The 20,022-nt window shown below is 51.0% G+C and overlaps 1 protein-coding gene across 2 annotated transcripts in view; it reads left to right on the forward strand.

The window, feature by feature from the left end:
• The window catches only part of MAP2K3 (mitogen-activated protein kinase kinase 3), a 51,970-nt gene extending 36,318 nt beyond the window's left edge, over positions 1-15,652 (forward strand). For both annotated transcript variants that reach the window (XM_084640851.1, XM_084640850.1), the window contains exons 5-13: positions 4,200-4,313; positions 5,058-5,177; positions 5,776-5,892; positions 6,213-6,264; positions 7,918-8,045; positions 8,970-9,047; positions 12,341-12,480; positions 13,360-13,405; positions 14,231-15,652. In XM_084640851.1, coding sequence (XP_084496977.1) covers positions 4,200-4,313; positions 5,058-5,177; positions 5,776-5,892; positions 6,213-6,264; positions 7,918-8,045; positions 8,970-9,047; positions 12,341-12,480; positions 13,360-13,405; positions 14,231-14,314 — 879 coding nt within the window. In that variant the 3' untranslated portion in view covers positions 14,315-15,652. The remainder of the gene's footprint in view (positions 1-4,199; positions 4,314-5,057; positions 5,178-5,775; positions 5,893-6,212; positions 6,265-7,917; positions 8,046-8,969; positions 9,048-12,340; positions 12,481-13,359; positions 13,406-14,230) is intronic.
• Positions 15,653-20,022: the final 4,370 nt, after the last annotated feature.

A 20,022-nucleotide genomic window follows, 5' to 3' on the forward strand; every position in this document is an offset into this window, starting at 1 on the left:
AGGGAGGGAGCATTGAGGCACCTGCAGTTGTGGCTGAAAATCTCAGCCGTAGTCCACTGTGTCTGCGCAACCCATAAATATGTGTACCCTGGCCCCTGCGCTAACCCTAAACCAGCCCTGCCAGGCATTGGCACAGCAGCGAGGAGGGGATTAGTCCCCCTGCACCCTGGCGGGTGGGAACTCAGACCCTGGCAAGCAGCGGGGAGGATGATCCTGGCAGAACGCTGTGCTGGGAACTCCATCGGCTCTTAATGCTGGGGGGAAGGAGTCGCTGGCTTTTGGAAGTGGTTCGTGCAAACGCCCGAATAAAAGACTAAACTGGAGCGCTCACTGAATGGCTGCTCTGGAAGCAGCACAGATGCCCTCTTGGGAGCTGGGAGCCTGCTGCTGCACGCTTCATCCGCTGGCACCGACGGGAGGCAGCCCCCTTGGGTAGTGATTTTGCATGGGTCTCCGGTCAGCCTAACTCTGCTTGCTGACCTGCCCCCTGCCCTAGCCAGCTCCTCCCAGGATGTGCTGTATTGCAGGGGAAGCGGCTGGCGTCTTCCTGTGCTGGGCAGTGCATGCCTTACGGCTGAGCTCAGGCATGGAACTCCCCTGCTTCCTGGACCATATGGGGACCAGAGTCATCTGGCTTTAGTGGACGGTGTTGAGAGTTAAAAGGCACCGTGTGGCAGAGTTCTCCTTTTGACCATTACATGGCCCAGTGGCTATGCAGAGAGGGCTCTTTAGGCCCAGATGTGCACTGGCCGCCTGTCTTCAGCACACAGCCCTGTTCCCCCTCCGCTCTGGGTGTAACCTGCGGGCGTTGTTTCTGGAGCAGAGTCCCCCTTGTGCAACAAATGTCGTACCTTACCCGCCCTTCCTCACAGCTTAGCTTTGACTCCTGTGTAAATAGTTGATTTCCTGAAGACCAAAGCAAAACGAGGGGCCATTCCAATCTTGTCGCGCAAAGGGAGGGCTGCTGCTCGCTGGGCGGAGTGCTTGCAGCTTCCTCGCACAATTCGCGGGGCAAGGAACCGATTGGTCTTTGTTACTCTGAATGGGTGTGCAAATAAATCTTGAGAGAGTAGCTCATGATTACATAGGAGAGGAAGGATAATCTAGCGGATGGAGCTGTGGGTTGGGCTCAAGAGACTGGGGATCAGCATGGGCACAAGCTCCCTGTGTGACCTTGGGCAAGTCACTTAGTCTACCCTGGGTCTTTCCGTTCCCTGTCTGTTAAATGGGGCATTACAAGGATAAAATCCATTCACAGTTTTGAGGTGCACCGGTACCGGGGGATGATGGCCATATAATATCTAGATGGAAAGTAGGAGAGCCCTGGAGTGGGTGAAGACAGTACTCTGCCATCGCCAGCAGCCATGCAAGTGTCCTACTTCACCAGCTATGTTCCCCTATTTAAATTCTCCTTTGCCTTGTAGCAAGAGCCATAATGTAACAAACTTGTTGATGCAAAGAGCAGAAGGGGGTGTCAGCCCTTTCTGCTCCTCACTATTTATAAAGATGGCTGGAAAGGTGTGTGTGTTTAAAAAAAGATCTCAACCCTTAGAAATATCAGGAATGTCAAGTCTAGTCTTCATCTCTTTGAAGGAAGCTCTGTTGAGTGACTCTCAGATGTGCGGAAAGCTATCCCAGCCTAGGATAGAAGGGATGAGTGGAGTTGTTGCTTTATTTTAGGTGTTAAATGCAAGAAAGCTAAACACTCTCAATTAAAATCGCTTCCTTGATTAACCAGCTTTCACTTCATTGGTATGAGGGACATTACAGGAATTGCTAGACTGGATCAGACCATCTGGTCCAGGAATTTGGATCCAACAATAGCTAGTAGCAGTAGTTTCAGAGGAAGGTGCAGGAGGCAGTGGTGGGATAACCTGCCCCCAGGGAAGTCTGTCCCTAACCCCAATTAGTTAGAGGTTGGTTTATGCCCTGAAACCTGTTTGGATCCTTCTAGATCTCAGGGTTTTTTAATCCATATTATTATAACTGTGTACTCTTGTTATCCATCTCCAATCTTCTTTTGATTCCTGACCATCTTGCTAGTTCTCCAGCTGTCCAGAGTCTCCTAGGGTAGACAAGCAATTGCAACCTTAGGTATCAACAACAAGATGACTATTAATGTTTTTTGGGGAGGTGAGGGAAGAGTCAACTTTCAGGCCTTTCTTCCTAAGAAGTGTAAATAAGGCAGAAGCCCCTTTTCCCCATTTGCCTTGAATATATGGGGTTATACGCCGATAACAATGCATTGTTCCTTTAAAACAAGGAACGTCTGCAAGTCTTAAGTCCGGAGAGTCAACATTTTCTCTCTCACATCGGTTCACCCAACTAGAAAAATGAAGGTCCATGATCAGTACTGAATGAAATTCCTTCTGCGTCCTTGGGTACATGTCAGTTTAAAGCGGCAGAAAGTGGAAGATCTCTTGGATAGCTGCAATGCGCATGCCCGTTGATAAGGGTCCCTAAAGGTCTATTGATTGCGTTTCTGTAGCAACACATTTGCTGCTTGGCTGGAGTCTGAAAAGTTTGCAAAGCAGAATGGAGCAGGGGATGGGGCAGGCTTATAGAGCTCCGTAGTTCCCAGGATTGCTGGCGGTCACGCTCAGGTCACAGCTGCACCCAAAGTTGACCTATGGCTTCCCAGAATTTCCTGTGGAACGCAAGGTGGTGCAGGATAGAGCGGGCCCGGCGTTCAGCTCAGGTTTGCTGCCCCTGCAGCCACTATAGACACATCCTTGTACCAGTAATTCTGATACGGAGAAGCGTGTGTGTCGGGGGGGAGAAACCGACCGCGTTAGCTGCCTCCTGCAATGGCAGTTTGCCGTGGCTGGGCTCTGACTGCCAAGTGGTCGTGGGGCATTGGGCTTCAAACAGGTCCTGGGGAGGAAGGCAGCAAGGAACCTGCTTTCCCGTCTTAGCCGTTATCTCCGACACAGGCTGGGAAAATATACAGTATCCGGGCTTCTGTAACAGCCAGCATATGTCTTGGTATGTGTCTCCCCACCTCGGGGCGGCTGCGGAGTTCACCTGAGGTGGCTGGGTGGCACCAGTGTGTATTTAACTGATTTCACATGCTTGAGCAAAGCCACTTAGTGAGACCACGGTGCGGAAGCGCTTGGTGGAGGTGCTGAGGCAGGGAAGGTGATGGCTCACTGAGCCCAGCTCGCTGCCCTGTTTAAATCACTTTACAAAGGCAGTAACCTAGCAGCGCGCGGTGTGGTTGCAGTCTTTAGCGTACGTTGTGTAGCAAGTTATGTGCCACTCGCCCAGCCACGTCTGCTTGCAATGGCGCCTGAGTCTCTCATGTTAATATTGTAACATCGCAGACACAGTCTGGTTAGTCCTTGTCTAGCGTGGAGTGCTGGCCCAGTCTATGCTGTCTAAACTGTGAGGAAATGCTTTAGGTGAAGTGTGTCCCAGCCAGTGCACGCAAAAGCCCAGTCTATGCCACCACTTCATGGATTGCAGCCAGCACCTAGTGTGACTGGATTTATGCTGGGAGATTGTCAAATGTGGATATGTTTCAATAACTTTGGACAGAGCCAACTTCACAGGGGTTTGGTAGGAGAAGGCTCTCTGATGCCCTGAATTCAGACTTCATTTCAGCCCACTGGATGCTGTTAGCCCTAAGCAAGTCTTCCCTTTGCATGGTAGCATCTTCTGTGCAGTGACAATGGGTACGGAACAGGACTAAACAGGATGGTGCTGGGTTTCCAGCATGGTTGGGCATATCCAATGGAAGCTCCACAGTGTTTCTCCTCTTATTCGGTAGGAAAGTTGGGGTGGGACAAATGAAAAGAGGGCTACTTAGCCTCCTCTGCCCTTGCCCGAGCAAAATGAAGTTGTTCGTCTGACCTACTTACAGACACAGCGGTCAGTGGGGACGAAACCTGGGACCAAAATTATAGGTCTATCACATGAGCCAAAGAAGTAACTTCACTAGCTGTGCATCGGCAGCAGGCTGTTAGGGTGCTGTGGGCCACCTCTAGCAGGAGTCATGACTGAACTAAACCAGTGTGTTACGGTCTCGTCAAAGTGAATGTCTGGGGTGGACGCTTCAGGTCAAGGCTTGGTTCTGTGGTTGGTGTCCATTTTCACGTGTGGCAGCGAGGGGAGGGATTGTAGCTCCTCCGCTCTTAGTCATGTTTCGTCTATCTCCTGTCGGTGCTGGTGTAGATGGTGATGTGTCCTCTCTCCTACAGAACTTTGAAGTGGAAGCCGATGACTTGGTGACCATTTCGGAGCTGGGCCGTGGAGCCTATGGAGTGGTGGAGAAAGTACGGCATGCGCAGAGTGGCACCATCATGGCTGTCAAGGTGAGAACAGCACACTGGGGTCTCCCGCAGTGGAGCGTGAGGCTCGAGAGAGCAGGGAGCAGCTCCTCTAGAAACCCAGTCCAGCGCCCGTTGGAGTTTATGGAGAGAACCTGAGTGACTCCTCTGGCTGTTGGATTGAGCCCCCGTCTCCTTGGGTACCTGGATGTGAATGAGACCCTGCCTAGTTCCGTGTGTGACTCCAGCACTCCATTGGTGGGGCTGGATTTGGGGAGGCACTGACTAGGCGAGTGGAAAAGCATGAGCAGAACCCACCTTCCTGTAGGGAATGGAGTGCTACTCCTGCAGCACAGGACGCTCTGAAGCATTTCAATGCTCGGTGCATGACATCCCAGCCCTCGAAGTTCATGCCCTCGGTCACCTGGACCTGCTGTGTAGGCCACTTGTATATCTAAGTGCAAGTTCAGGGGCTGGCATGCTTCAGGGGCTGGCATGCTTCAGGGGCTGGCATGCTTCAGGGGCTGGCACAGAGTCCACCAATGGTAGCGGAGATCCCTCAGTGGTACCCAAGTACACTACCTGGAAATCTGGGACCTATGCGTCTAAATGACCTAAGGGGTGGGTGAAATTCTGTCCATCAGCACTGCAGATGCAAGATGAGAGGCCTAGTGAAGGTTAGGCTAACAATGGGGCCCTTTAAAGCTCCAAGCACGTAATGGGAGGTCTGAGGTGTCACGTGTGGGCCCAAGAGCATAACTGTTGGCTAACGGCTTTTTTCTGTCTCAGAGAATCCGAGCGACCGTGAACACTCAAGAGCAGAAGAGGTTACTGATGGACTTGGATATCTCCATGAGGACAGTAGACTGCTTCTATACAGTCACCTTCTATGGAGCCCTCTTCCGAGAGGTAAGGGGGCAGTATTAGATCTGGTGTGCTCTGGCAGCTCGGTTCTTAACCTGCTTATGGTACAGGAGTGAAATGGTTTCTTGAAGAACCCCGTATCCAGCCTCTCCTGGCCATTCTGCAGGGGCTGTGTTAGTGGCTGGTTGGACTCCAGCATGGCACAGATCCGTCAATTCTCCAGAAGGAGTAGATCCTAGGCCACCATATTACATCCACCAAGTGCCAAGGAGCCTGGGTGAGGAGGGGGAGTAGTCTCTCTCTCCTCCACTGTCCCACCTCCGTACTAAGGCTCTGATTCAAAGCTCATTGCATTAACGGGGATCTTTCCAGCCATATCACTGTACTTTGCAGCAGGCCTTAAAACAGTACTTGCAACGGTATCTTAAGTGCAGTGTTGGCCCATATGTCTTCATCCCGCCCATGCCGCAGGCAAACATGGTGCTCGGATACAGAAGGAGCTGATGCTTGCAGCAACAGCGTACAGGTTTTCCTGCATCAAAAGGGCAGGGACTGCCACCTTCATTTGATCTCAGGGTGATTCTGTGCAAGGAAATTCCTCCTCCTCCTCCTCTTCCTCGTGAACGGCTTCTCTCCTCATTAGGGCGATGTGTGGATCTGCATGGAGCTGATGGACACCTCTCTGGATAAATTCTATAAGAAGGTGCTGGAAAAGAAGAAGACGATCCCTGAGGATATCCTCGGGAAGATCGCTGTGTCTGTGAGTGGCTGGCTTTTGATTGGAGAATGCTGGGTGGTGTCCTTCGGTACCATCCCCCTACCGACCCCACCTTTGGTTCTGGAAGCTTGCACTGCCCCAGGGCTTGGCCCTGGGGCATGCTGCACAGGTCCTAAGCATGGTGACATTTGTGTGTGAATGCAAAGAGACCACGCGTTGCCGGCCCTGGTGCCCTGAAGCTACTGGCACACGCCACCTGTTCGAACACATACTCGTTTAGAAGCTGGTGGCGGTGTTGCTGGGAAAGGCTTACTCTGTGAGGTTCGGTGTGTCTGACAAGTTCTCTCTCTCCTGATCTCTAGATAGTACGAGCACTGGAGCATTTGCACAGTAAACTGTCGGTGATTCACAGAGGTAAGTGCTGGGTGACTAGAATGACATGCCTGCATGATTCTCTCTCCTTGGAATCCATTTTAGAAGGGCTCAAATCCTGTAGGATGCTGGGTGTGGCTGGCTCCTGGATTCGTTTTGCAGAAGGTGCTTAGAATTCTGAGACAAGCTTCAAACCTACAGGCCTGACCCTAAGGGATGTTTTGCACCCATGACACATTGAAGTTGTTCCTTATAACTAAGGCTGCGTGTCTCGTCACGGAAGACACAGATTCTGTGACCTCCGTGACTTCTGCAATGGCTGGTGCTGGCTCAGGGGCTGCTTGAGCCCCCAGCACCAGCAGGGATCCTGGGTCACATGTCCGCGCCCCCCCCTCCAGCACCAGTAGGGGTCCTGGGCCTTGTGCTGCTGCCCCCCCCCCCCGGCACCAGCAGGGGTGCCGGGTCACCCCCCACCTCCAGCACCCATGGTGCTCCCAGAGCACCCGGCCCAAGTTTTAGTTAGGGGTATATAGTAAGTCATAGTCAGGTCACGAGCTGTGAATTTTTGTTTACTGCCCGTGACCTGTCCATGACTTTTACTCAAAATGCCCATGACTAAAATGTAGCCTTATTTTTAACCCACCACATGATTCTGGGCCTTTTCCCCTTTCCAGCTCGAATGTGTAACAATTTTATTTCCACATACTTCCCACTCACAACTTCAGCTCCTGAAGAATGAGCATAAATTGCAGACTGTTAGAAAAATTCCCTCAGATTCCTTGCAGCTGGCCGGGGGCTGAAGGATAAACTCATGGCTAAAACTCAGGGACTGGAAGACAGGAGACTTAGGTCCTCTTCCTTGCTCTGCTATAGCGGAGGCATAACCTTGGGCAAGTCACTTATTCTGTCTGCGCTTCAGGTTCTGCATCAGAAGAGATCTGTCTGTCGCCTAAGGAGGTAGAGCAGGGGTGGCCAACCTGGGGCTCCGGAGTCACATGCGGCTCTTCAGACGTTACTATGCGGCTCCTTGTATTGGCACCGACTCCGGGGCTGGAGCGACAAGCGCCAACTTCCCAGCGTGCCAGGGGGTGCTCGCTGCTCAACCCCTGGCTCTGCCACAGGCCCTGCCCCCACTCCACCCCTTCCCGCGCCCTCTCATGAGCCTGCAGTGCCCTTGCTCCTCTCCCTCCCACCCAGAGCCTCCTGCATGCCATGAAACAGCTGATCGGGAGGTTTGGGGAGGGAGTGGGAGGTGCTGATTGGGTGGGGCCGCCAGTGGGCGGGAGGTGCTGGGAGTCGGGGGTGGGGAGGAGCTGATGTGGGGGCTGCTGACGTATTACTGTGGCTCTTTGGCAATGTACGTTGGTAAATTCTGGTTCCTTTTCCGGCTCAGATCAGCCACCCTTGAGGTAGAGGCTTAGCTCATCCTGGGGTATAAGGTGCTATAGAAGTGCAAAGTATACTAAAAATAAGAGCGTATAATATTAAAATCTAGGATCAGTGGGGCTTTTGACTTCTGATCTTGTTTCCTTTGGCTTCTCCTCTCTCCCTTGAGTCAGCCAGGATTCCCTGCAAAGTCTCTGCCAGACAGGAACATTGACTTCCTGGTTTTAAGCCTCCTTAATTCTGTAGCCCACTTCTTTTGTGCTTTCTAAATGGAAGATTTAATCCGCTCCCTCTCTGTAATCCTGTTAGATGTGAAGCCTTCCAACGTTCTCATTAACAAGGAGGGGCACGTGAAAATGTGTGACTTTGGAATCAGTGGCTACTTGGTGGACTCCGTTGCTAAGACCATGGATGCTGGCTGTAAACCCTACATGGCTGTAAGTGTGTGTAGATGTGTAATCTGGTCTGTCCTTTTGAGCCTGCATTCTGCCTTGGATCAGCTGTGGGTGGCTCTGTCCCCTCCCCAGCTCCTAATTTTAAGTAGGAACAGAATGAAAACAAACCACCTGCCCACTCCCCTTGGCCTGCCCTGAAATTGAACCGCTCACAGAATGTTCTCTGGGGGCCCCGATTCAGCAAAACACTTGGTTTAACTTGAAGCATGTAATGGGCCCCACTCAAGTCACTGCACATCTGATTAATTGAGTCAGCGGGGTTACCCGTGTAGTTAAGCATGGGCTTTGTTGGACTGGGCACCAAGCGTTGTCTCTGTAACTCAGGCTGCTCCCCTGCCATCTTCTATCCTCAAAATAGCACAGGGAATCGTCTTACTAGCCTGGCCGTTGGCAGAAGATGCCTGTTGGCTGGCTGCCTCCTCATTGGCTAGACAGTGTGCTGACATTTCTACTTACTGAGCTAATCAGGATTGTTTCACTGCTTGCCTTGTCCTCCCAGCACCCCGCCCAGCGTTACCCACCTGTTGCTGTCTTGTTATATGTGCGGACTGTACATTCCTTGGGGGCAGGAACTGTCCTTTTCTCAGATGGATGCACAGTACCTCGCACCAGGAGGGCCACCATAACTGATGATATTGGCAATTGCAGTTGAAGCCATTTCTGGGAGTTGGAATGTGGGGAAAGAAGAACAAAATTAATGTGGGTAAGGCTGATCAAGACATTGCTTTGATCAGTCTTGTTTAGAGGTAACTTTTCTCGGGGGAGCCTATACCCTAACATCAGCCCATGGGGAGCCCACCTAGGCTGGGTTTCATAGTGCAGAATATATGCTGGTAGGTGTCTGTCTGTCTTCTACGTTGGGCAAATGAGATTGAGTTGAATGCATCTTCCATCTTGTCATTACAGCCTGAGAGAATAAACCCGGAACTGAACCAGAAGGGCTACAACGTGAAGTCTGATGTGTGGAGTCTTGGAATCACAATGGTAATGGTGCTCGCGCTCTGTGGTCTGTATGACCACGCTGGGGAGGGCCTACCTCCAGCTTGTAGCCTGGTCATGTTTAAAGTGGTTTGGAAACTGCTACCCCAGGAGGATATGTTCCAGTAGAAGCCAAATCCTAAGGCCAGTTCCTGTTCCAGTCTATGGGAGCAGGACTGGATGAAGACACAGTAAGGGCCTCGGGGTTTGGCCCTCAACAGACTTCTCCTTGCATTCCCCGGTACAGCTGTTTTGCTGCCTGGGGCTGTGGTTTTCACAAGTACGTTGGGCAGTATCAGGTTAGCTCTGAGCCCCCCTCCACTCCAGAGGGGCTTAAATCCCTTGGCAGGCAAATGAAAATGGCAGGCTGGGCTGTGGGCTCCCAGGGGTGCTGGGTCCAGGCTGGCTCTGTTGATGAAGAGCCATCTTGTGGGAAGCCAGGATTCCAGGCTTTTAACACCGCATTCACGGCCCTGTCCACCCTCCAGTTCCCTCGTGTGCTAGTTGGGGGCATGGTCTCCGTAGCTGGGCACAAGGAATGTGGTTCAGCTTGTACCCAAGGAGCGACTGTTCTGCCAACCCAGCTGTTTGTACCATGTGCCTGACCCGTGTAGCAGTGCATTCTGGGAGTATCTGGGTCAGTCATGCCATAGTGCCCAGAGAACATGCACACAGAGTAGCAGGTGGGTCAATGCGATGTGGGATATGTCACTGCCCAGAGAGCTGGGAGGAAGGAGGGCCAGCCCAACCAGTTACAGAAAGCAGAGCTTTGGGGATCTGGGTGTTGCAAGAAGTGAGTTGCACCCATCTCAAGACCTCTAGCTGGGGAGGGTGAGGAACACACAACTCTCATGATGCGTGGACACAGGGAATGTTTCAAGCCAGCCATGCTGCTCTCTGGTTATAAATCTGATTTGTAGTAGTGGTGGCGGCTTAGGGTAGCTTATCTACCAAGCGTAAGAAACTGCTGTTTCAGTGAGCATCTAAAGCCTTCTGGCACCAATGGACGAAGGAAATCGCGATTCGTGGCTCAAAGAATTTAAAGCCTGGGAAATGTTTTCTCCCCTTCCAAGAGATGGAGAGGCTGAGGGGGTAGTGTGTGTGTGTTTGTTTTTTTTTAAAGGATTTCCCCCATGCTTTTAACTGTGACATTCATGAAGTTGGTTTGTGCATGCGGCAAAGGACTGCCTTGGCAAATGTCGTCCGTCCCTGTCCCTTCATCCCGTCCCCCCCACCACCCCGCAAAAGCAACCTCCAACACTTGCCTGTTCGAATTTGCATTCAGTCTGGAGCTGAGCTGATTGGACACCTGCGCAGCAGCCTGGAAATGTGATCATGCTTCAGTTTTCCTCCCAAAATGCAGGAAGCCGTGCAATGAGCAATTGTGTGAATGAGGAAATCTATCGGCTTATGTAAAAGCCAGAGAGAGGGCTCCACTGAAATGTTGCCAGCAGGCCACTGATTTTTGCCCCAGCCTGTGTGATTCTTACTAATGTCTTCCTCTGGGCTGGCTTCCTGTTTTTGTAACCTAGGGGCCAGCATGTATTCAGGACTGTTGGCTAGTACCAAATAGGATCTTTTCGTGGGTGGGTTGCACAGAGTTTTCTGGCAGCAGGAATCCGAATCCAGACTGGTCACCAATCATGAGACCAAAGCCTCCTGGGGCTGCTGCATTGTGTGCCCAGTGTCCCTGCAGGGTGTCGGAGCTCATTGAGGGCTCCTTCCTGCCCTCTCATCCTGGCCTGTGCCAGGCAGTCAGTGACTCTTCCAGCAGGTAACAGTGCCTGTCTGAGGGCAGGAACGAATCCTTTGTAACACGGTGCCATCCCTCGCAGCACTATAGAGAATTTTTACAGGGCAACTCTCATTGTAGTGGTTAAGGACATAAACAGCAGAAGCTAAACTTAGCACAGCTTGCATCGGGCCATGAAGCTGGCTAGACTCTGGCTTCTATGCATTCCAAACCCTTCCAGAGCTTGCTCTGCCGCTGGCCTGCAGAGTTCTCCTTTAGGAGCCAACCGCATGAGCCCCCTAACTGAGCTTAGCTACCGAGACAGGGTTCGTGGTGATGTACCTTAAAGATACAGCTGCAGCTGTGGACCCAGAGGAAGGGCAGCGAAGCTGTCTAGAGATGTGGGAGAACTTGCAATCAAAAGGAGAAAAGGAAGGCTGAGTGTTTAGGTCTGAAAAAAGAGCTGGAGGGCAGTCAGCAAGTATGTGGGCAGTACTTGGAGCGGGATCAATCCTTGTTCTTGTTTTGCTTCCATTGCACGAGCTCCAAGTTACCATCAGACTTAAAAGAAAAGAAGCCTCTGGAATGTGCAGGAGGCTGGAGATTTTTGTTGGGTTTGACTAGGCAGCCTGACTTTGACTGAGAACACTGGAAATTATGCAGGCTAGGGTAGAGGTGGTTGAATCTCCTGATTCTGGGCATAAGCCGATCACCAAATAAATATCCTTTCTCTATGTGGCATTACATGATGCCTCTGGGTGCCTGGTAGGATTTTGTCTGCCTCTGAAACATGCAGCAAAGGCTGCTGATAGAGTAAAGATAGCAGGTTTGGTGGATTCATGGTCCAAACTGGAATAGCCGATTCTCTGCTAACTAATTCTCTTCCATTGGCTTTCCTATTCCATGGGCGTGTCTTTTTGTGTAGTAATATTCCCGGTGGGGGTTAGTGTAAACTCAGGAGGGTGTTAGGAATCTTCAGATGCCCAAATGCCACGTGATGGACATGTTGAAAATGGGCTGAGTAATACCGAAGCGGCCAGCTGCAAAGCAGCTCAGAACTGCCTCGTTTTTCATGGAGAACCTTTTAAAAAAAAATAAATAAAAAATCCCGTTTTCAGAATTTCCTCGGAGAACATATAATATATGTGGGTGAGAAGCCAAAATCTGGAAAAAGAATTGGAGTTGTGGAAAAGCACTTTAGCTTCTGGTTTAATTTTTTAATGAAAAACAGGAAAGTTTTGGCAGGAAACTTTCATTTTGGTCAAAAAGTTCATTTAAAAATGTCACCATTTTTTCACCGAAACAGTATCAACGATCAACTGCTAGTGCCCAGTGTACACTTGGGGCTGTTGGCCTGAAGCTGGTATACTGTATTGCTGTAGTGTCTAGGAACCGAAGTCATGGCCCAGGACCCCTTGTGCTAGCAGAAACACAAAGACAGTCCCTAACCCAGAGAACTATCTAAGTACTATGATGCTGCGGAGCAGTCTGAGGACATGGGCATGCAGTATAGCCAATTCCTCATGGCTGTCTTTTTTTTCTTCTTTTCCCTCCCTTCCCCTCCTAGATTGAGATGGCCATTCTCCGCTTCCCCTACGAGTCCTGGGGCACCCCCTTCCAGCAACTCAAGCAAGTAGTAGAGGAGCCTTCGCCCCAGCTCCCTGCTGATCGCTTCTCAAAGGAGTTTGTGGACTTCACAGCACAGTGGTGAGTGTCTGAACTGAACCCCATCAGTCTCCTGTCTGAGCCTACGGAGGCTTCCCGATGCTGAGTGCTGGTCTTCCGTATCAAAGCACAAACCTTACCTTTACTCTGCCTCGGGACCCCCGTAAGTCTTTCCTGTCCCCTCGTCCCAAATCACCACTGTCCTGCAATCCGTGCCACAAACGCTCCACAGATCCATTTGGTTTTGCCTGGGCCGGCTGAAAAGGAACAGATTGCTCTTCTGCTTTGTACGGTTCACCCTGTTGGAATTTCGGTGATGACTTGTTCAGCTGCAGAAACTCAACCCAGTTGCAGCATCCTGATGCATCTGCTGCCTGACGCTGTCTTTGGCTGCCACTTAGAATTAGGTGAAGGTTCATTGTGACTTTCAGAGGATAAAGCACATCTCAGCTATGCTGGGCTTCGCGCAACTTTTTAAGCGCACCTAGACTCTGCACCGCAGTAGCCTTCAGCTCTTAACTGGGCTATAGCTGGGCCTGTGATTCTGGCATAGGTATTGGCATGCAGCATCTGTCCTGTTGGGTGGTACCCAGACCCTCTTATATTGGGCACAGCTTGCACGTGTTCTGGCTGTACAAGGTGAAGGGTGAGGTTTTCATGTGACTGATTTGCCAGGCCAGGAACGTGTTTGCTGTCCAACAGTGCTTTCCTGTTTGCCTGCTTAATTGATTTGCTAGGCTCTTAGGTTCAAAGCCAATACGTGTGTAACCAAGGGGAGTTAAGAACTGGTAGTAGCCTAATAGAAAGAAGGGGATGCTGGCTAGTGATCTCCCTCTTCTGTCCCATCCTATTTAGTCAATGGACAGCAAAGATTAAGCTACTGTGTCATGGACATTTTTTTTTTCTTTCCCCCTATTCCAGCTTAAGGAAGAACCCTGCAGAACGAATGAACTATTTAGAACTTATGGTGAGCATGGATTTTTATTTTTTGATCTCACAAAATCTTGGCCTGTAACTAAAGCTAAATGAATAGTCAGTAAGTGTTAGACCAGTGGTACAACACGCTACACAGCTTAGTTTAGACTCCGGGCTATCTGTACACTTTGAACTCTTTTGCTGAGTCCCAAGTCAGTGACACGGAACAGGTGCGGATTAAACAGGCATATTGAGGTGTCTGCCAGCCAGGTGCATCATGGGTATTCAGACTTCCATCCCTTCACCACCGTCTCCCGTCACCTCTGCTGCTGGCTGGCTTGGAACAATCTCAGCTGTTGGTGTGACAGCTGCTATCGTGGCTGACACACCTGTGGTTGAACTGGGGACCTCCAGAGCTAAAAGCATGAGCTGCTACAGCTTGAACTAGTGAACGAGGGCTCCCTAGTTGGGGCTGTAAGAACCCAGATAATCTGCTGACCAGCACAGAGGAGGACCTGTAACACACGCCCATCAGCTGGTTACACTGGTTTCTGCCACCTGTGATGCTGTGTGGTTGAGTTGTCCCCGATGTCCGACTTTTGTCCTAGAATTTTGTATGTACTTTGAAAGCAGAGGTCACAAAGTGTGCAACGAATCTGTTCAGCTCAGTGTCCTCTGAGATTCAGCCCAGGGCCTCAGACCTGCTGTCTAAAAGGATCAATGTACCAGCCTTGGGCATTCTTGTTGTATTTGCCGGGGGGAAGGGGCAGGGGGGCCACCACAATGTATTGCTGACTTTGTGACTGCTGCCACAATTGTGTTCAGTGTTTGTCCTTCCTCATGCTCAAGCTGACTCCGTCCTGGTTCTTGTTGGCAGGAACATCCTTTCTTCACCTTGCACAACACCAAAGAGACCGACATGGTCTCCTTTGTGACAGAGATCCTTGGGGAAGACGCCTAACTCACCAGACTCGCTGCCACGTACAGTCACTTCAACCCAATGCCCTGGCTTCCCTGCACAAGAGAGGATGCGGACTCATGTTCACAGTGGTTTGCACAAATTGCATCTCCCCAGCCTGTGTGCGTCTCCAAGCCAGCTGGGCGCGGGGGCACTCTGGTTTTTATCACCTGTATGCTGAAAGTTACACAGGAAGGACCTTGTGGAAATTGACACACACAGTAGTCAGTGCTGTTACTGACTAACCCATGGGATGGAGGGGGCTCGGGAGATGACCTGCTGGTGCCAGACACTCCTCCTCAGTTGTGTCAGGGGAACCAGACTCCTGTGTATCTGAGCTGAGGAATCTGCTATGCCTGAGGATGGGGCAGGGGGAGTGTGAAATAGCCCTCCCCCAATACCATTCAGGTGCGGCAGTGAAGGGTCCAGAATATTTGCACTCGCTCCCTCCATTGTGCAGCAGAGTCAAGAGATGCTTCTGGCACTCTCTAGTCTCCTGTCCCCACCTCTCCGAGGCCTGGGGAAGGGGTGGGAGGGTGTCTCTTCCTGAGCCACTGGGGGCCTGAGGGTGCACAGGCTGCCTCCATCAGAGTTCAGTCTTGTTCTGCCTTCCCTCAAGCCCTGCCCTCCCCGCCCGGTACCCTCGCTGCGGGGATCCCACAGGGCTCTGTTCAGAAAGGGGTCTGTGGAAATCTGGGCACAGCTGCAGTTTGCTGCTGCTTGTGGAAGAGGTGGTGGGGGGTGTCGTGGCTCCAGGATCAGAAGCGCGAGGCTGTCCAAGGCCGCTCCACGGCTGAGGTGCCCCTCCCTTCCCAGAGCCCTCTTGAGGCAAATCCACAAACGGGTCAGGTCTCCCTAGACTGTTACAGTAGACCCCCCTGTTCCCCCTCAAAAGCCTGTTCAAACGGTCCCAGCTTGTTCTAAGCTCCTGCACCCACGCTCCCTGGGCAGCTGCATTCCCGCCTTGGACCACTTCCCCACTGACACCGGCCAGTGGACCCCTGTCCAAACAGACACAGGCCCATGGCATTTGGGGAGAGGATTCCATGTGCAGCCCTTCCCCACCCCAATAAACCGGGCTGAGATTGGCTAGGCAGTTAGGCGGCCAGCTCCCATTGGTAGTCAGTGAGTTAGGTGCCGAAATCCCACCCTCAGCGATGTTTCAGATGTTCATAGAGGCTATGACTTCTCCCCCTTCCCCTCTGCCCCCTGTGGCTGGGCCCTCCCACCCGGAGCTCAAGAACTGACCCAGCACTGTGACTCTTGTTCATTTCTGAGGTTGCTTTAATGCCTATTCGGTCCCGTGTTCACCAAAAAAAAAAAAAAAAAATCTATGTAAAGCCAATGATGTGTCGAGGTGGTGCTGGTAATTGTATATTTGATGTGTATATATAATGGATTTTGTAACTCATTTCCTAGTTTTAATTGAACTAGCTATAAATTAAACCCTTTCCTTGTGGGAGGAGGGGGCCTCCCCCTTCCTTAACAAATCCACTGTGAAAACCAGATGGGTCCCCCCTCCCGCAGCCATAGAGGCCTTTGAATGGGCCAGGGAATGGAGGAGTTATGACTTCTGCTGTATGTGATCACAGAATGCACATGCCATATGTGGATGATGTTTTTAAAATGGAATGAGTTTTCTGATTTTTTTTCCTTTCTAATACATATTTGTGTGTGTGTGTGTGTGTGTGTATATATATATATATATATATATATATATATATATATATTTTTAAATCACTGATGAACATACAAATGTATATGTGGCTAGTGGGTTGGTGAATGCAAGCAACTTTCTGGTTACATTTGGGGTGGCCGGGATGGGTCACAACAAGGCGTAAAAATTGTGGGGTAGTTTGGGTATTTGTTGATAAAAATGCATCTTTTTAACCAAACCTCTTTAAAGACACCTCTTGGAACTTTGTACGTGGGAGATCTGGCTTTCAGGGTGCGGCTCCATTAACTTGTGCTCTGCCCCTTTATAAATCAGGTCCCCTAAGTTCATGGCTCTTGTTGTTCTGCTGCATAGTCAATCTAAGGGCTTCTCTACAAGGGGAAATTGACCGGAGTAGCTCCCGTTGTGGAGACTCTATACTGGAATGAGTCACTTGTATTTCATCACAATTAGTGCACTTCCAGAGCAGAGCAGTTATCCCAGGATAAGTGGACTGCACTGGAATAGTGTTCACAGTGGTGGTTTTATTGCAGAATAGCTTATTCTGCAATAGCTATTCTGGCTAATGTCCCATTTTAGACCATGCCTTCCACAACCAGCGCTGTTTATTGATTGGAGATGGCTAAGCCCTGCTCTGTTCTATGGTTCAAAGTACCTTTTTAGATTTACCTGTTGTAAGAAAGTGATTTAACGCTTTCAGCTGCTCCTTCCTCTCACCCACTCTGCAAACCACCTGGAACTCTCATGAGACTTGTAGGTGCAACTCTACAGGCTTGGGACGGCAGCTTTGCTGCTAAGCTGTACGATTGTATTTTTCCTTGTTGGTTAGTTGGGATTGTTTTATTTTGACTTTGAGCTCTTTTCCCTCCTTTATTTCCCCCTCGGGTGTTTTGGGGATTGGTTATCGTTTACTGCGTGGGTTTTGGATGCCTTTCACCTTGCCTGATAAAGCCCTGGCTCTGGTTGGATTCCAGCTGTACTTCTGGTGGCCTGGGAAGGACTTTCCTTTTGCCTGTGTATGGGGAAATCCCATCTGGGGAGCAAATCTCGCACCCTGTGACTGACGTGATGCCAAGGTATTGTTCTCACTGCCTGCACCGGGAGTAAATCTCGCTCTGGGCTAGTTAAATTTTATTTCAGCTTTACCGTTCTGGTATGTGCCCTTGTTTTCTTCTGCTCCAAGGCCTTTATTCTTCTGGCTCTGTTGCTTTCCCTCCGTGGATTGGTGGAAGAACTCCAAGTAACTGCTTGGAACCCAGCTGGGCTTGGAGAGAGAGAATTGTTGCCATGAGAGAAGGCCCTCTCACCTTGTGCTTATGAGAATGGTCTGTAACCATTAACTTGGTCATTGTTTTCAATAAAATAAGCCCCCAAACCAGCTTCTCAAGAGCTTTTCTTGGAACATCAATACTTGCTCATTCTAGCTGCCCCAAACAGTTGTCTATTTTCAGTGTTGGAGTTGGTATTGAAACAAATGAAGTGTATTACAGGAATGCCCCCTCCGGTTGGAGCCGGGCCCCGTGGTGCTAGGCGCTGTACAGACATAAAAAGACAGCTCCTGCCCCGGAGATTGCAGTCTTAGTTTAACACATGACAACACAGCCAGGCAACAAATGGGGAAGGTCAGGGCAACAGCGGTGTACGCAGTTTGTAGAGGTACTGGTATAAGCAGTGTTGTCTAATGGATAGAACACTAAAGTGGGATGCAGGAGACCTCTGTTCTGTTCCTGGGCTGCTGAGGGACTATGGGCAAATCACTTTGCCACTCCGTGCCTCGGTTTCTCCACCTGTGCAATGGGGATAGTGACGCTGAGCTGCGGAAAGTGCTCTGAAAACTATGGCTAACAAGCTGTAGATAAGATAGGCTAGCAGAGCTAGCTCCTGCTGCTGTTAGTCATGCTCAGTAACCAGAGTCCCAACCCTGCCCTGGCCTGGCAGAATGGAATTTTAAGCTACTTTGCGGAGGACAGAGGTTAAATAGTTCAGTGTGTGGCCCGACACCAGCTAGCAGGGGTTCTCATGGCTGTTGATTGGTATTGTAGTAGTGCCTGGGGCCCTGCTGTACCAACATCGCACAGTCCCTGCCCGGAAGAGCAGGCAGTCTAAATTCTGTCCTCCAGAGCCAAGGGCGTCTGTGTTTCAGTTCTGTAGCTACCCAAACACCTGTTAATTCCTGCAAGGAGGAGCAGGGAGGTATAATAATGGGGCTTTAATACTTCCACTGGGTCATTGCATCCCCCAGACGCTCTGAGATCAGACACCTGCCGCCGACACCCCTCCATGCACTTAGTTGCTCTGATCAGAAATTGGGATCGGATTGAGGCTGGTGTAGTATCCCTCTGGCCACCCGCATCAGCTGTCAAGCAGGCCCCATTCCATTCCCTAGCACTGCAGACGCTGTGTGGAAACGGCACTGGAGCGTATTCATTTTTAACAGAGTGAGCCAGCATCGCTATGAATAATAAAAAAAAAAAAGTAGTGGATGGAGCTTAATCCGCTGAATCCTTCTGAAAAGTACCTTGGGGTGGGGTCAAGTTGACAAAGAAGATGGACAAAGTAAGCTTTGGAGGAAGTTAGGAGCAAACTCATTTAACTCTAGTCAGTGGTGGAGGATTCACTCCCTTCCAACCCTTGAGCTGTTCCAAGGCAGGGATAGTTCATGAGAACACTGATCTAAGAGGCTAGGGTTTTGTTTTGTTTTTTTAATAGGCTGTGAGAATAGGACTCCTGCCTGATCCCCCTCCCTGCCCTTGAACAGCTGCATAGAAACTCTGGGACTAATTACCCACTTTCTAAGTTGCCCTTCTCTAGTGGGAATGTTGTGGGAGTTTCCCGTTGCCTTGTGGGATGAGCGTTCAGCTGATGTTGACTTAAATTTGGGGGTTGTTTCATGGGTGGGAGGTGCAACCCCTGTTTGGGGAGGCTAGTCCCTTGCCCAAGGCCCTGACCCGGGCCTACTGGAGCCAGAATAGTCCCGAGCCCTGCACCGCAGCACGAGCTGCTCCTGGCCACTAGCCGCCCCGAGCTCTGGGCTGCCAGCCTGAGCCGAGCCCCTGCCGGCTTTGGGGGAGAGGTGGAACAAGGGTGGGGCCTTGAGGCAGAGCCACAGCCTGGGTTTGCGGAGGCTTAGCCTCCCCTGGCCTATTCTACTCTCCACCCATGGTTTGTTTTCATTGCTTCTTACATGCGAAGTGTGTAGACAGGACCTCCCTCCCATCCCTAGCCAATCTCCTTTCCTGGCCCTCTAGCACTGATCTTCTGCTTTCATCAGACCTTCCCTTCCCTTCTAATAGGGTTGGGGAAACCCTAACCTGACCTTTTGCGGAAGATCTGGGGTGCGGGAGGAGCTCAGAGATGAGCCTGTACCTACGTGCTGGGCCCCTAGCAATGGCTTTGGATCTGACCTGGCCCAGCTCCTGAGAGAGAAGACTATCCTCCCAAACAGCCACTAGATGGAGGTAGTGGCTAGTGTTTGCTAGGCTGGCTCTCTATAGTCCTGTGCTTTTTCATTGCTTTCCCCTGCTGCAATGCCTCCTCCATCTCCTGTGAGGCCCAGCGCTGAGCAATTATTACAAGGCAGGGGTCTTGGGCCCCTATATTCTGCCTGGAGCTTGCCTGGTGGGGGAGATACCATGATCACGAAGGTTGTTTTCCCAGGGCAAGGCTCATCCATTGCACTGCAGGTGGCTGGCACCTGCCCCGTGCTCATTACGCCTTGGTCCTTCTACTCTTTTGGTGGGAAGAGACTCCAGCTTCCTGTGTTTAATGAGCACACCGAGGGCAGCAGAGGGAGGAACAGCCGGCAAGGCGGCCCCATCGCTGGGCAGAATCGTTCACTCCTTTGCCACCTGCTGCCCGGATTTGTATCTGATCCATCCCCCCTCCCCACCCCCAACACCCTTCTTGGCTATTGGCGCTGCAGGGGGCAGTCTGTCTGGGCAGGGCTCCCTCCCCGCTACTGCCTTGCTCTTGGGAACCTAAGGGGTGAGAAGTGCAGAGGCAATCCTCCGGGCTCCGCTCAGGGGCAGCCTCAGGA

This window comes from Lepidochelys olivacea, assembly GCF_965140295.1.
Source record: "Lepidochelys olivacea isolate rLepOli2 genome assembly, chromosome: 10".
NCBI classification, from domain to species: Eukaryota; Metazoa; Chordata; order Testudines; family Cheloniidae; genus Lepidochelys; species Lepidochelys olivacea.